At 42.0% G+C, this 14,366-nt stretch overlaps 1 protein-coding gene across 1 annotated transcript; it reads left to right on the forward strand.

Annotated features, from left to right (window-relative positions):
- Window positions 1–132: 132 nt before the first annotated feature.
- LOC109468739 (60S acidic ribosomal protein P0-like) lies at window positions 133–14,366 on the forward strand. The gene is made up of 10 exons (XM_019767067.1): window positions 133–247; window positions 3,961–4,060; window positions 4,524–4,623; window positions 5,305–5,380; window positions 5,841–5,928; window positions 6,481–6,627; window positions 7,123–7,231; window positions 11,445–11,521; window positions 12,965–13,105; window positions 14,072–14,366. The coding sequence occupies exons 2-10, from the start codon at window positions 4,007–4,009 to the stop codon at window positions 14,219–14,221; spliced, it is 942 nt and encodes a 313-aa protein (XP_019622626.1). The 5' UTR covers window positions 133–247; window positions 3,961–4,006; the 3' UTR covers window positions 14,222–14,366.

The following is a 14,366-nucleotide window of genomic DNA, read 5'->3' on the forward strand; positions in this document are numbered from 1 at the left end:
ACTAACCTGGTTGGTCGTATTCTTAGCTTTATGTTGAACCAAAAGATCACCACTGACTTAAAAAAATAAAAGCAGAATAACGTTGTGGAGTCAAAGCTGACTGCTGAACATTTCTGGTAGTCACTCCCTCTCAACATCTGCTTGGAGATGACCGAAGCGCCACCTTGCGGCCAAACGTGTACTACCGAGAACGGAATGCTGGGACCCACGTGACTTCCTCTCGGCGAAAGGTTGCCTTGCAAAGAAGGTAGATATGATTTTGTCCTCACCATCAACGAGAAAAACAGGCGTATTTGAGCATAACTACAGTATTTTTCTGAACCAAGTTTACATATTTAGATTCTTTGATAGTTTTGCCGTAATAAAAAGTGTTTAGCGGTTGTCTATAGTGAAAGATTCGGCCGATGTCGTAGAGATAGTTCACGTTGCGCAGCGCTAAATTTTATGATGGCGGCTCCCAAGTCATGTAAGCATGGCAAGTTTGTGTACTATAAAATGTCGTGAGACTGTTGGTTTATACCGAGGTATACCCACTAGAAAAACACAGAAATGTTTCGTTTTGATCAGATCCATACCTTGTACTGCAGTAGCTACCTTTTGTGAGAAAAGTTTGGCGCTAGATGCTGGTAGGTAACGAACTACAATTTTTTGGCAACGCCTCTGGACCGGAAGTATTTGCCTTAGCAGCCTGTGAGTGTGATTGTTGCATTTTCACGGGGTACAACCTACGTCACGGGATGGCCAGACACATTCGGTGGTGGGAAGGATCTATCAGCCGCGACGCGCAGACCCTTTCGACGCGGGGCGGAGAAATCAGCCGCCCGCGCAGACCAATCAGCCGCATCGCGCAGACCAATTCGACGTCACGCGGACCTATCAGCCGCGCGCGCGGATATTTCAGCCGTGGGACGGCGCTATCAGGTGTCTCCCAGCTGCTTCCAGTGACCGTTGAAACACCCACAGCAAGGTAGGTCCTCCACAATTTCCTCTTCTGGCGTTATATAGAGACAGCGACTGCTTTTCTAACTAGGCCTATCAGGTGGCGGACTATCCAAGGGTCATCCGAAGCCAGAAATAATCGGCAGGTCTTAAAATTAAATCGAGATATAGGGAGCACAGTCCAACATCGGCGACACATCACGTCCATATTATCAAGGTAAACAAACGCCAAACACAGCATTTTGGGGCCATTAGAAGTAAATAAATCCACAGATACGACTTGTTGGCTGTAATTGGGTGTCCAGAACAGCATAACTGTACTCTGGAACCGATGTAATGAGCCTGCAGTGTGGAAACGTGAGGTGGAAGTGATACCGCTATAACGCCCCCTCCCCCATTTTTAGTACGGACCACGTGTAGTACGATGTTAGTTCTAAGACGCAGTAACTTTATCTTGGTAACACTGGTTCTTTTTTATGCATCATAGATATGTTGTATTCATTTAAAGTTATCAATTACATGTATGTTTATGTTGACAAGTTTATTAATTTTCCTTTTAAATCTCTATTTCAGCCATGTAGTACAAGTTTGATGAATAGAACAGGTTAATAACGTAGCAGGCCCAGTGTTGGAGATGGAGAGCCACCTGGCAGGCCCAGTGTTGGAGATGGAGAGCCACCTGGCAGGCCCCGTGTTGGAGATGGAGAGCCACCTGGCAGGCCCAGTGTTGGAGATGGAGATCTGTAGACTCTGTATCCAACTTTGTTCATCTTTTCAAAGAGTAAACTAAGTGCCTTTTAGACCATGCTTTATTTCTGTTTTTCAACTATGTTGGTTGGTTTGTACCTTACCTAGACTCTGTATTCAACTTTGTAAAGATTTTCAAGAGCACAACTAAGTGCCTTTTACACCATGTTTTATTTCTGTTTCTGTTGGTTGGTTTGTACCTTATGGATTTGTAGAATCCGAATTCAACTTTGTCCCTTTTTGAAGAGTAAACTTAATTAAGTGTCTTTTGATTGCAGTATCATTGTTTCTCAGGTGATGTACAATATCAAAAACATGATGTTACAATTCAGGAAAAATAGATGTGTACAGATGTAGAATACATCTGGTTATCTATAGCTATGAATAAAACTGCAGTACATAGTGATTACAATAATTTTTGTCAAGTGATGTATAACAATAGAAAGAACATGGTATTCAATTGGTAGACAATTCAGCAAAAATATATGGTACATGTATTTTCGTTAACAATCAGAATAAATTTAGTAATATATATGCTTATGATCTGTGTGCCATTTTTTTTGCTTTCAAAACTTTACAACATACAATATTTGTACAATGTAAAGTATAACTATAAAGTCAATATAGTACAATGATGTAAGGCTGAGATGGTCCATTCATTAAATCTGTAAATATGACCTGAAAAAGTATAGTATTCATCTGATATGAGTGATTTCAGGTGCACTGCATAGTACTGAAATTGACAAATACTAGTACTAGTACTCTCTTCAATAAGCACCTCCATGAATGTAGATTTTTGCTGCAAATATAGTTACTTGAATACTGGGATCTGTGCATTTTAGCTCTACCATGACCTTTGGGAGTAACTCTATCATCTCCTGGATAGCGTTGTGAACCAAGGATGCAGAGTCTTCATCAAGGTCCAGAACATCTGCAGCAGATGTTTGACTTTGCTCCTCTTTTGTTCCTGAAGGTTCCTTGAGTTTCCATGCTGACAGTGTTCTGCCCATGACACGAGACGTCACTGGAGTACCAAACCGGATCTTTTTCCTTGCCCTGCTCTGTAGGTAAGGCGACACAGGGCTAGATGTGTGCTTGGTCCCTCGTTGTCTTTTCCTGTGTGGAGTCGACCATGGGGAAAGACGTGATCTCTTACTGTCTGGGGAAAAGGGACTTGCAGGGACTGCAGTGCTGACATCTTCTTCCTCTGTCTCCCATCCATCTCCAATATCTGATTCTTTGTCTGCCTTCAATGTGCCTTTGCACCGACACCTCTTACGTGGGTAGAGTGTTAGCCTTAGTCGACGAGGCATCTCTGTAATTGATATGAACCCGTCAGGGTGTATCATTTGCAGTGACACATTAAACTGGCCGCATAGTTGTGTATTTCCTATGTGTATAATGAATAATACAACCTTGCAAAGATCCAGTTAAAAAACAAGAAATATATGACATGTTCGTTGAATCATACAGGTAATGCCTACAAATACAATGACAGAAGGTATTCACTGCATATTGCCAAGATCAACCGATACGACAAAGACACTATTGCCTGTTGGAGCTTAGTATGGTACTAACATATATGTAAAGGCCTAATGACTAAAATGGGGAGGGGGGCGTTATAGCGGTATCACTTCCACCTCACGTTTTCACACTGCAGGCCCATTACATCGGTTTCAGAGTACAGTTATGCTGTTCTGGACACCCAATTACAGCCAACAAGTCGTATCTGCGGATTTATTTACTTCTAATGGCCCCAAAATGCTGTGTTTGGCGTTTGTTTACCTTGATAATATGGACGTGATGTGTCGCCGATGTTGGACTGTGCTCCCTATATCTCGATTTAATTTTAAGACCTGCCGATTATTTCTGGCTTCGGATGACCCTTGGATAGTCCGCCACCTGATAGGCCTAGTTAGAAAAGCAGTCGCTGTCTCTATATAACGCCAGAAGAGGAAATTGTGGAGGACCTACCTTGCTGTGGGTGTTTCAACGGTCACTGGAAGCAGCTGGGAGACACCTGATAGCGCCGTCCCACGGCTGAAATATCCGCGCGCGCGGCTGATAGGTCCGCGTGACGTCGAATTGGTCTGCGCGATGCGGCTGATTGGTCCGCGCGGGCGGCTGATTTCTCTGCCCCGCGTCGAAAGGGTCTGCGCGTCGCGGCTGATAGATCCTTCCCACCACCGAATGTGTCTGGCCATCCCGTGACGTAGGTTGTACCCCGTGATTTTGAGCTGTTTCTGAACAAAGTTCCGTGATTTTATTTTTCAGATCTTGTCTTTAAACCCACTTGTGGCAATCCTTGTACTACTTCAAGATGGTCAGGGAAGACAAGGCTACCTGGAAGTCTAACTACTTCTTGAAGATTGTGGTAAGCAAAGAAAATTACTTAGGCTGTATGAGCAATCAAGTCGTGTGGCGTAACGGCAGAGCATTCGGCTCAGAACCAAAAGGTCCAGGGTTTGAATCCTGCCATGTCACTGATCTTGTGCTCTTGGGAAAGGCACTTTACATGACTTTCCTAGATGGAGGCCTGGCGAACACCATCTCATATTAACCACAAATAGGCAGCAGAATCTTCAGGTAGTTGAACGCGGCTGCCTCAAAATGAAAGAAAAAGAAGGAAGAAGAATCACTTGTTTTTGTTCACACCATGTACGTTACATGGAAACTATTTGAAAACATATATGCAGTGATGTTGCTAACGTTTGGTTATATTTTACTGATCATGTGCGCCGTCGTTGGTGCTACAAAATCAACATACACCTATATCAACTGCCGAGTATTGTTCTTACTGTTTGGTTATAATAACATATATTTTGTTGATTCTGTAGCGACTGTTGGATGAATACCCAAAGTGTTTCATCGTCGGTGCTGACAATGTGGGCTCCAACCAGATGCAGCGCATCCGCATATCCCTACGAGGGACTGGTGGTAAGTCTATTTACCACACTCATAGTTCTCACTATTCTATTTGAATGTTGGGGCCCCCTATGCTGTGATTTGAACCCCCTATGCTGTGATTTAGCTCCGTATACTATCTTTCTACCAGTGTAGGGGTGTTTTTTTGGGGGGGGGGGCAGAACCATCATTAATCTTTCAAAAAATGAAAATATATCTTCATAATGAAGTCATAACAATGGGAAAACAAAATCTGTCCCCCAATAAGCCAGAAATAATCGTGTCTCTGGGGGTTATGAGTTACAAAATTTTTCGGGAAGAATACCAGACCCCTGCTGTGGTCATGTTTTTGTCACTCAATGCACAGCTTTCTGTAGTAAGTTGCTCTTCTGTACCTGACCCCTACGCTGTGAAAAAAGCTAGGATAGTAGTGAGATACGCAACTGTCAAAAAGTAGTGGATGCTATAATGTAATTAAAACGTCTGGCAGTTTCTAATATCTATTCAATTGTTTCAACTATTTCTTGTGTTTCTTTCAGTGTTTTGAATGTGCCAAACAACTGGGTCCCATATGGCATTTGACAGTGGATGTTGAGGGGGACTTTTCCAGAATACGGGCAAAGAAAATTAGATTATGAGAAAGTCTTCCCTGTAGTCAATATGTTAGATTGAGCTGATCAAAGCTAATCTTCAATGAATCTTGTTTGTTTACAGAGATTCTCATGGGAAAGAACACCATGATGAGGAAGGCTATCCGTGGACACATGGAGAGTAACCCCTCCCTAGAGAAGTAAGTGGTAATGTCCAGTATAGAGATAATCTTATGAAAAAAATGTAAGAATTAGGAGAGTAGAAACAGGTAGACACTCCTGGTCCGGGGCTGGGGTTCGAACCCATTTCCAAACCCGAGCACCAGCTTCAAACCAGCGACACTCCTACCGATTTGGCTAAAAGGTCTAGGCCCATCGGCCGGGTCAGTTGGTAGCGCCTATAAACCCCCTACTGTTACAATGTAGTGTTTTACAACCAACCCAAGCAAAAACTTGCTGACTTTAGCCTGTTTTTGGGTTGACAGCTTCGCCTGTTTTTCGGTGGATTTTCAGTAAGTCAGGTGAAATATTGACCCCTTCCTCACAAGTGAATGAAGGACAGCTCTTGGCCCTGATCCAGAAGCAAGTCAGTTTTATTTGGTAAATGTAACTTTCAATTTGGAAGTGTAACGAAGTTTGTTTTGTGTTCTATTTCTATAGGCTTCTCCCCCACATCTCTGGGAATGTTGGCTTTGTCTTCACCAAGGGAGACCTGAAGGACGTCCGTGACAAGATTCTGGAGAACAAGGTCTGATCCCCTTTTGTTACAGCATCACATGCAGGGCTCAAAAAATATAATTTTTTTGGCATACTTGCACCGGACAAATTTTGCCTACACCAGCCAGAATGTAAAAACAGGGCTCAAAATACTGGGTGCATGTACACCCTAGTGCACCCAAAATTGGAGCTGTGAACCCAGTTATTTTCTGTAGGTGCACCAGTGCACCCAAATATTTTCGTAGGTTTACGCATGTAAAGATGTTAAACGTATAGTATTAGTAGTATACAGCATATTCTTAATGTAAGGGTCATAATAGTAATAAAATCATTGTTATAGTACTTAAGTATTTATTTAGAAATGAAACATATATGGTGCACCCAAACATTTTTTGTGCACCCAATTTTATACCAGTGCACCTGTTACCCAAAATGAATTTCGAGCCCTGTGAAGTGAGATGAATATGAATATACAATGTGAGAACAACAAAACAATAAGTATAACAATCTGTATTTCACTGCATAACGTTATATCTCTATAGTATTGTGCCATACTAATTCTCCCCTCTTTTCTTGTTGCTAGGTGGAAGCTCCTGCTAAAGCCGGTGCCATTGCACCAGTGGATGTATATCTGGACCCCCAGAACACCGGCCTGGGTCCTGAGAAGACATCCTTCTTCCAGGCTCTCTCAATCCCCACCAAGATCTCAAGGGGCACCATTGAAATCCTGGTAAGGCCACACCAATTTAATTGGTTGGTTCTTGGTTCTGATTTGCAAAAAAAAAAAAATTCTGAATAAGCTAAAAAATGCTTATATTTTGCCCCAGCCATTGAGGAAAAGTCATTTTCTTCCTAGTTGTTACAGTTTTTCCATCTATCAATACAGTGGTTTGGTTCAAAATTCATTGTTTGAATATTAACCCAGCCTTTTGTGTTGACTTCATGGCTCCTATTGTTGCATTTGGGGCTATAATAGGATGCCTAGACCTGTTTTTATTACCTTCGCCAAGAAGGTTATGTTTTCAGGGGCGTTCGTGTGTGTGTGTGTGTTTGTAAACACGATAACTTGAGAAGGCCTTGATGGATTGTCTAAATATTTGGTAGGGTGTGTAGGTCTTGATGAGTCCTCAAAGTGATTAGATTTTGGGCCACCTGGCGGCTTGTCATGGTACAGTATGTGTGACGATGACCTAACTCCTAAGTTTTGTTTTACTGTTTTTTACAGAACAAGGTGTACCTGATTAAGAAGGATGAGAAGGTGGGAGCTTCCGAGGCGACCTTGTTGAACATGTTGAAGATTTTCCCCTTCACATATGGGTTGGGGATCCAGCATGGTAAGCTGTTCACATTCTTGATACACTTTAACCCTTGTCCTGCTGGCAATTTTTGCACAATATTTTGAAATAATTTGAAGTCTTAATCAGGTCATAGACCCTTGAATTTTTTTTGCCCTGCGGTGGCATAGTTACTTCCGCAGTCGTTGCGTTTTGCCCTGCGGTGTGATGCGTTGCACAAAAAGTACCCCCAAATTGTACATATAAACGGCACTATATAGATAAGAATGGTTTATTTGAAATTTCCACCACACATGTCACACTTGCAGTCCTAAGACTGAATTATGGTGACAGTACATAGTATATTACATACATTATCATAGACTTATAACAATTGTTACTAAAGGTTAAAAATTAAAGATTACAACTACACTTTATGTACAGTCGAAGTGTACAATGTATATTAAAATTGGTACAATGCGTTGGTTAAAAGATGGACATTTGTGTGCTATATCAAATTATTAAAATCTTTAAAAATATTTCTATTATTCATATAGGATGTATACTAAGTAATTATAAACAAGGGGGTCATATTATAAAGTACACAGTGTTGACTTATGTATTCTGCTCGTTCAGTAGGGTTGTCATATAGGGGATAGGACTCTTTTGGTATCTGATCGTACGTGCTTTAACAGAGTCAAGTAGATGTGATGATCTTGTTGTTCTGGCACTGATCTCGCTGCGGTATGGGGGTAACCAGTCTCTAAAAGTCTCTGAATGCAGCAGTCGTGTAGCGAAGTTGTAGCACAGCTGGCGGCGGCTGTTCTCTAGGGTCGGCAGGTCGAGTAGTTTGCATGCCTCTGGGTAGGAAGTGTAGGCGGGGCCCGATATTGTCCGACAAGCCCTTTTCTGGATGGTCTCGATCCTTGTTCGTTGTTTCTTTGTGAGTCCCGGTTGCCATGCTGGAGCAGCATACTCACAAGCTGGTCTGACCAAGGTCTTATAACAAGTGAGTAAATCGTCTGGAGAGAGGCCGAGGCGTCGTCAGGGTTGGACAAGTTTTCAAAAATCCACTTGCCCTATTGGGAAAGCATGTGGTAATTTCTACTTGCCCGAACCAACTTTAACTTGCCCAATGCAAAATACCAATGACACATTTCTATGCATTTTTACCACAAGGAAATTTTTTCAGTAAAAAAAGCCCTTTATATTGTTCTATGCTTGACCAGTATTTACCAAAAAAAGAGGTTTGAGACTTAATGAAAGACATAATGCCACATCCAAAAAATCTACTTGCCATTCAGGGGGATTCACTTGCCCGAACAGTGCTTTTACTTGCCCTGGGCAAGGGGGCAATTGGACTTGTCCAACCCTGGTCGTAGCTGTCGGAGCAGGAACAGTTTTCTGTTACCGGACTTCACTACGTGGTTAGCATGTGTTTCCCAGTCAAGGTCCGCTTGCACGAATAGGCCGAGTACAGCAACTTAACAACTTTTACTTTGTTCAGTGTTTTGCCGGCGATGGATAGTGGTGGTGGTATCGTTGTGACTTTTGTAAAGAAAACGTGCATTACTTTACATTTCTTAGGGTTCAGTTTCATTTTCTGTCTTTTTGTCCAAGAATCGAGACTGTCGAGATCAGTTTGGAGATGGGATGTCGTGGTGATTTTCCAACTTTCTGCTAGATTAAGGTCATCTACGGATTTCCATTTTCTTGCAATGGTGCAGGGTTCTCCCCAGAAAATTTTAGTATGAGGGAGGAAACTTACCGAGCACACACTAAGCGACGCGCAACGCGCGTCCTTGGGGGGGTGGTCCGTAGGGGGGGTGCCCCCCCCCCTCCGGAGGAGGAAGCTTTAGCATTTTGACTGTTATAAATAGAAATGGAGGCCATTTCCTGCAATTTCAGCCTTCTGTCTTTCCTAAATATACAACTTACACATAATAGCTTAAGAGACTCCAACACCAAGTTGAAAGAAAAGAAATGGCACATTTAACCATGATTTAACTTCAAGATCAAGGTGTTGGGACTCTTCTAGCTTATTACTATAATTGGAAACTCAATTTGTATGTGGTTGTCATTATGCATTTATTTGCCGGTAAATGTGTAACATTATAACAAGACAGGTAACAGCATCTTATAGAAGTCACAAGAGGATACATCTCCTTTATTTGTAGTTCTGCACCAAGCAGTGCAGCACTTGTATACACTACTACTAGAACAGTCTTCACTATAGCAGGGTTCTCCCCAGGATTTGAGAGGCATGGCCCCCCCTCCAGAGGGGGGAAGCTGAAGCATTTTTCTTTATCTAAATACAAATGGAAGCCATTTCCTGCAACTTCAGGTTTTGAACTGCCAGAAAAAAATGTTAACATACAGGAAAAAATTGGGCATAGGTTCCACGCTCTGACCCCTAACCGGGGGCCAACGGTGCCTTCAAGTTCGACAATTGAAACAGAATATGACATTAAGTCATACATTTTCCACTTGGAACTTGAGGCAAGCAATTATGGGAAAATGTAGAGAAGCTGGGACAAAACCTTATCCTAATGCTAATCCTTATGTTATCACCAACTTGTAAACAAGTCCCTTATAATTATCAAAGTACCATCAAGAGTACCATCAAAACAAAATTTCACTTCTCTAACATTAAATAATCGGTCCCATGTTTAGGACTAACAAAGTTACACATTCAAGAAAATACTTTTGAATTTAAAAAAAAAAGAAGAAAAAAAAAGAAATCTGAAGAAAAAAATATTAATCTGCACAACATTTTATTGGTTTCTATCCCTTTGCTTGTCTACAAGTCGATAATGTGATTGTATCAATTTTCAAACGCCCTAAAATTAGCTAAATCGGCGAATTAAGGTGATTGCGCAATGGACGTGCCCTATGACCTTCGACCTTTTGGGGGTCATGCAGGCGTCAACAGTGCCCTCCCCATGCCTTGCCCGTCCGTTTTCGTCGGCAAATTTCTGCTTTTTTAGAGGTTTTGAGACCTTAAAACTCATACCATGGGAGAAATAAACCACATACGTTATTTTTATGGTAAATATCGCTAAAATGGACCATGCATTTTTTTGTCGCGTTGCCGATTTTTGGCAGAAGCCTTGCGGTGCGGCCGCCATGTGCTACGCCGATAGGTACAGGCCGTCCCCCGTCCGGGTTTGTGGGCAAAATTCAGCTTTTTTTTTAACGTTTCGGGACTTAAAAACCGACAGCAGGGGAAAAATAAATCGTATACAATATATCGTAAATAAAATAAATGGGAAATACCGCTATCATGAACCAGACATTTTCTGTCGCGTCAACGAATTTCGCGGCCGCCACATGTTCATAATGTCGCGGTACGGTAGGGAATTTTCTACGGTTTATAAGTTCGTAAACGTATCGGCTTTTATTTTTAAACTTATTATCAGGGTCGAGGGCTTTGGTTTACAAAGAAATCAGACAATTAGCTTTCTTTACACGACTTCAAAACGCTAGCGGGGCGCCCGATGTTCCACCAATGACAGCGATTCTCTCAGTAGCGTCGTGCGAAATACTCATTGTTTACTCGATTATCGCCCCATTCACAAGTTTTCAGAGACAATGCCGGCGGTAAAATAGACGCCACTAAGCCCCGAAATCAGGAAATTTTATAGAATTTTAGCGAAATTTTGTAGAAAAATCGGGATGCAACACCCTAGATTTGAAAATGAGTATGAGGGCGCTGAGCTAGGAGTATCAGGGCGCAGCGCCCTTGTTCCATCGTCTGGGGAGAACCCTGTGGTGTCTTCACTTGCGTTGTTGATGAGTGCTAGGAATATTAAGGGCCCGAGGACAGTGCCCTGGGGAAGTCCACAGGAGGTAACAGACCAATCTGAGTGGGTTCCTTTGTACAAGACTCTTTGCTTGCGGTCTTGACTTACTTGACTTAAGTCAGGTGCCAGTCCTCCTCTACCACCCGAACCACCATGGCTGCCCAGTAGTCTCTGTCCTGCATCGCCTTCCCCATGTCTTCGGCCCGAAGGCCAACGTCCCTTCGCAGCACGTCTGGGTAAGAGAGGGGTGGTCTTCCCAGCCTCCCTCTCCCATGTGCTGGGGACCACAGGACAAGGTTCGAGGCTATTTCCCTGCAGTTCCTCAGTGAGTGACCAGCAAACCGTAGTCGCCTAGCTCTTATAGCTCCTAGCTTGCGGTCAGTCCATGCAAATTAATACTATCTTGTTTTTTTTTTAGTTAGCATGTAAGAACAATGATAACATGTAGGCACACACGTTTTTTTTTCCAGTGTATGACAGTGGCTCAGTCTTCCATCCATCTATCCTGGACATCACTGATGAAGACATCCTAGCCAGGTTCATGCAGGTAAGTTGGGCGCTCTTAAGTTTGCATGTCTTCTGAACACGGTCGATGTTCAGGAGAACTTGCACTTCTTGTTCCGCCGCTCAGAACCTTTCAGCGTGCCACTAGGTTCTCTTCCAGTTCTCATCAATACACCGTCAACATACCTGTCTCAAAGTCATTGTACAACAACAGCTTCTTTCCCCGGACTGCAAAATTATGGAACTCTCTTCCAAACAGCTGCTTTCCGTCCGATTACAATCCACAAAGCTTCAAAACAAAGGTCCACCGCCATCTCCTGACATAACTACATTATATTCACTTAAGTACCTCTAGCTCTATGCCTAGAAGTGGCCAAAAATAATTGGCCTTGCATTGAGCGACACCGTTAAAAAAATGATTAGCTTTGATAGGTTTAAAAAATGTGAAACTTTCTTTTTCTTCATATTGAAAAAGGTGCTGATATAAACTACAGAAGATGTAGACTGGTGACATCACAACTATTGTTGTTTATCATTAATTGTGATAAATTGAACACTAGTAATTTTTTATAGTCGTTATCTATGAACAATCTATGGCTCAAGTCTGGTATATATGATATTACTGAGGCCCTCCCAAAAACCATCATTTGTATGAACAGTATGAAGAAACTGAACACAGTAACACTGCAACAGCGACACCCATCTGCAGTGTAAAGTAGAACTATAAGCACATTTGTGCTTGCTGTTTAATGCTCATAAACTATGTGAATAAAATTTTAAAAAGCAGAACTAGTCAGTATTGCCCTGAAGGTGACAGATGGTCACAGAAATGTCAACTTAGGCCACATGCACCAATTTAATTTGTTGGGTCTCAGATTGGCCTCTTCATTTTTTTCTGATTTGCAAAAAAAATGTCTGGTTCTGAATCAACTCAAAAATGCTCATATTTTGCCCTCAACAGTTGAGGAAAGTCCTTTTCTTCCTAGTTGTTACAGTTTTTCCATCTATCATTGCAGTGGTTTGGTTAAAAGTTCAAAATTTATTGTAAATTTCAACCCAGCCTTTTGTTTTGACTTCATGGCTCCTATCATAGCATTTGAGGCTATGATAGGATGCCTGGACCTGTTTTTATTTTTTTTCGCCGTCGCTTAATAATTTTTATGAAAAAAATCCGAGAACCAACAAATTAACTTGGTGTGGCCTAATGCTCATTAACTATGTGAATAAAATATAAATAGCAGAACTAGTCTGTATTGCCCTGAAGTAGGTGGCAGATGGTCACAGAAACGTCAACTTAAGTCCTTAGTTTTGCAACAAAACTTTGTTCTAAAGAAACTGATGTATGGCATTGATGTTGACATGACAGAAATTACTTTTTTAAAAATGTATATAATATGCTGTATGTATAGTTTGTGTTTCTATGTTTGTACCATTGTTTTCTATGGGTGAAATACCTGAAATAAAGACATTCATCTGTTCATTACAGGGGATCCAGAACGTAGCCAGTGTGTGCCTGTCCATCGGCTACCCTACCGCTGCCTCTGTCCCACATTCCGTCGCCAACGGCTTCAAGAACCTGCTGGCCATCGCAGCAGAGACAGACATCACCTTCTCCCAGGCTGAACAGGTAACATCTACTGAAAAGCACCATAAAGTACAGGGCTCGAAATTTATTTTTGGGAATAGGTGCACTGGTGCACCCAACCTAAAAAATTAGGTGCACAGAAAATTTTTTGGGTGCACCATGTAAAACAAAACCTAATTACAGATCTTACTGCTCCTCTTCTGAGCTTGAATCTAAAATGGGAGCAAAGTTCAAAATCAAAAACAAGTACTATAACAAAGATTTCTGACACTTAGATGCCAAGAATATGCTGTATACTGTTATACATTTAATATGTACAAAAATACCTACAAAATATTTGGGTGCACCAGTGCACCCACAGAAAAAAATTGGGTGCACAGCTTTAAATTTGGGTGCACTAAGGTGCACATGCACCCAGTATTTCGAGCCCTGTAGTAAAGTGGATTCATTTTTCAAGCTAACTGACATTCTTACACACGCAGTCTTTCCTCAGTAAGACATCTGCAGGGCTCGAAATTAAAGGTGGCCCGATGGCCACTGTCCACTAAAATGTAGGCTGGGACAACTAAAAAGACACTTTGGGACCTTTTTGGGACAATACAAAAATCGACATCAGAATGTCAGCCCTTCTTTTGTTTATCAGGCACACGCCCCGGCTTTTGAATCCGAAAAAGTCCCCCTGAATTTCCTCTCTACTCTGCAATTATAGTGCTACTCTGCAATTATAGTGCGCCTTGGAGTGAACATAAGCAAAATAAAGTTGACTTCAAGTTGAAGTCATACAAAACTTCCCCAAAACAGGTTGGGACAGTTCGTCCTCACTTCGGGACAACTGAAATTGATTTTTGGGACAGTGACAATAGGAATAGTAAGATTTAGAATCATACAACTACAGCAGCTGGACTTACCAAGATTTAACAGAAGAAAACTACAATACTAGTAGTTGATCTAGCAAGATAAAAGATAATTAACCTACAGCAGCTGATCTTATGCTGATGTGTTTTCCAGATGAAGGCCTTCTTGGCCGACCCCTCAGCCTTCCAGGCTGCAGCTGCCACTACGGCTGCACCTGCTGAAGAAGCCAAGGAGGAAGCCAAGGTGGAAGAAGAGGAAGAAGAAGAATCTGATGACGACATGGGCTTCGGCTTGTTTGACTAGTCCAGTAATGTTGCTGCCGTAGTGGTTTCCTATGGTGCAGTGGTCATGTTTTTATAACAGACGCACTGAGCAAAATTGGAACCATCAAACAGCTTATGCCAACATAAGTCCCATCATATGGTCTATTAAAGTCAAATAGACACAA

Source organism: Branchiostoma belcheri, unplaced genomic scaffold (assembly GCF_001625305.1).
Source record: "Branchiostoma belcheri isolate BF01 breed outbred unplaced genomic scaffold, Haploidv18h27 scaffold2, whole genome shotgun sequence".
NCBI classification, from domain to species: Eukaryota; Metazoa; Chordata; class Leptocardii; order Amphioxiformes; family Branchiostomatidae; genus Branchiostoma; species Branchiostoma belcheri.

What these genes read in the sequence shown, in the direction of transcription:
- LOC109468739 (XM_019767067.1), top strand. Translation starts at nt 4,007, where the DNA reads ATGGTCAGGGAAGACAAGGCTACCTGGAAGTCTAACTACTTCTTGAAG. An exon ending in AGTAACCCCTCCCTAGAGAA is followed by an intron (nt 5,381 to 5,840) that starts GTAAGTGGTAAT and finishes CTATTTCTATAG; the next exon opens with GCTTCTCCCCCACATCTCTG. An exon ending in ACAAGATTCTGGAGAACAAG is followed by an intron (nt 5,929 to 6,480) that starts GTCTGATCCCCT and finishes TCTTGTTGCTAG; the next exon opens with GTGGAAGCTCCTGCTAAAGC.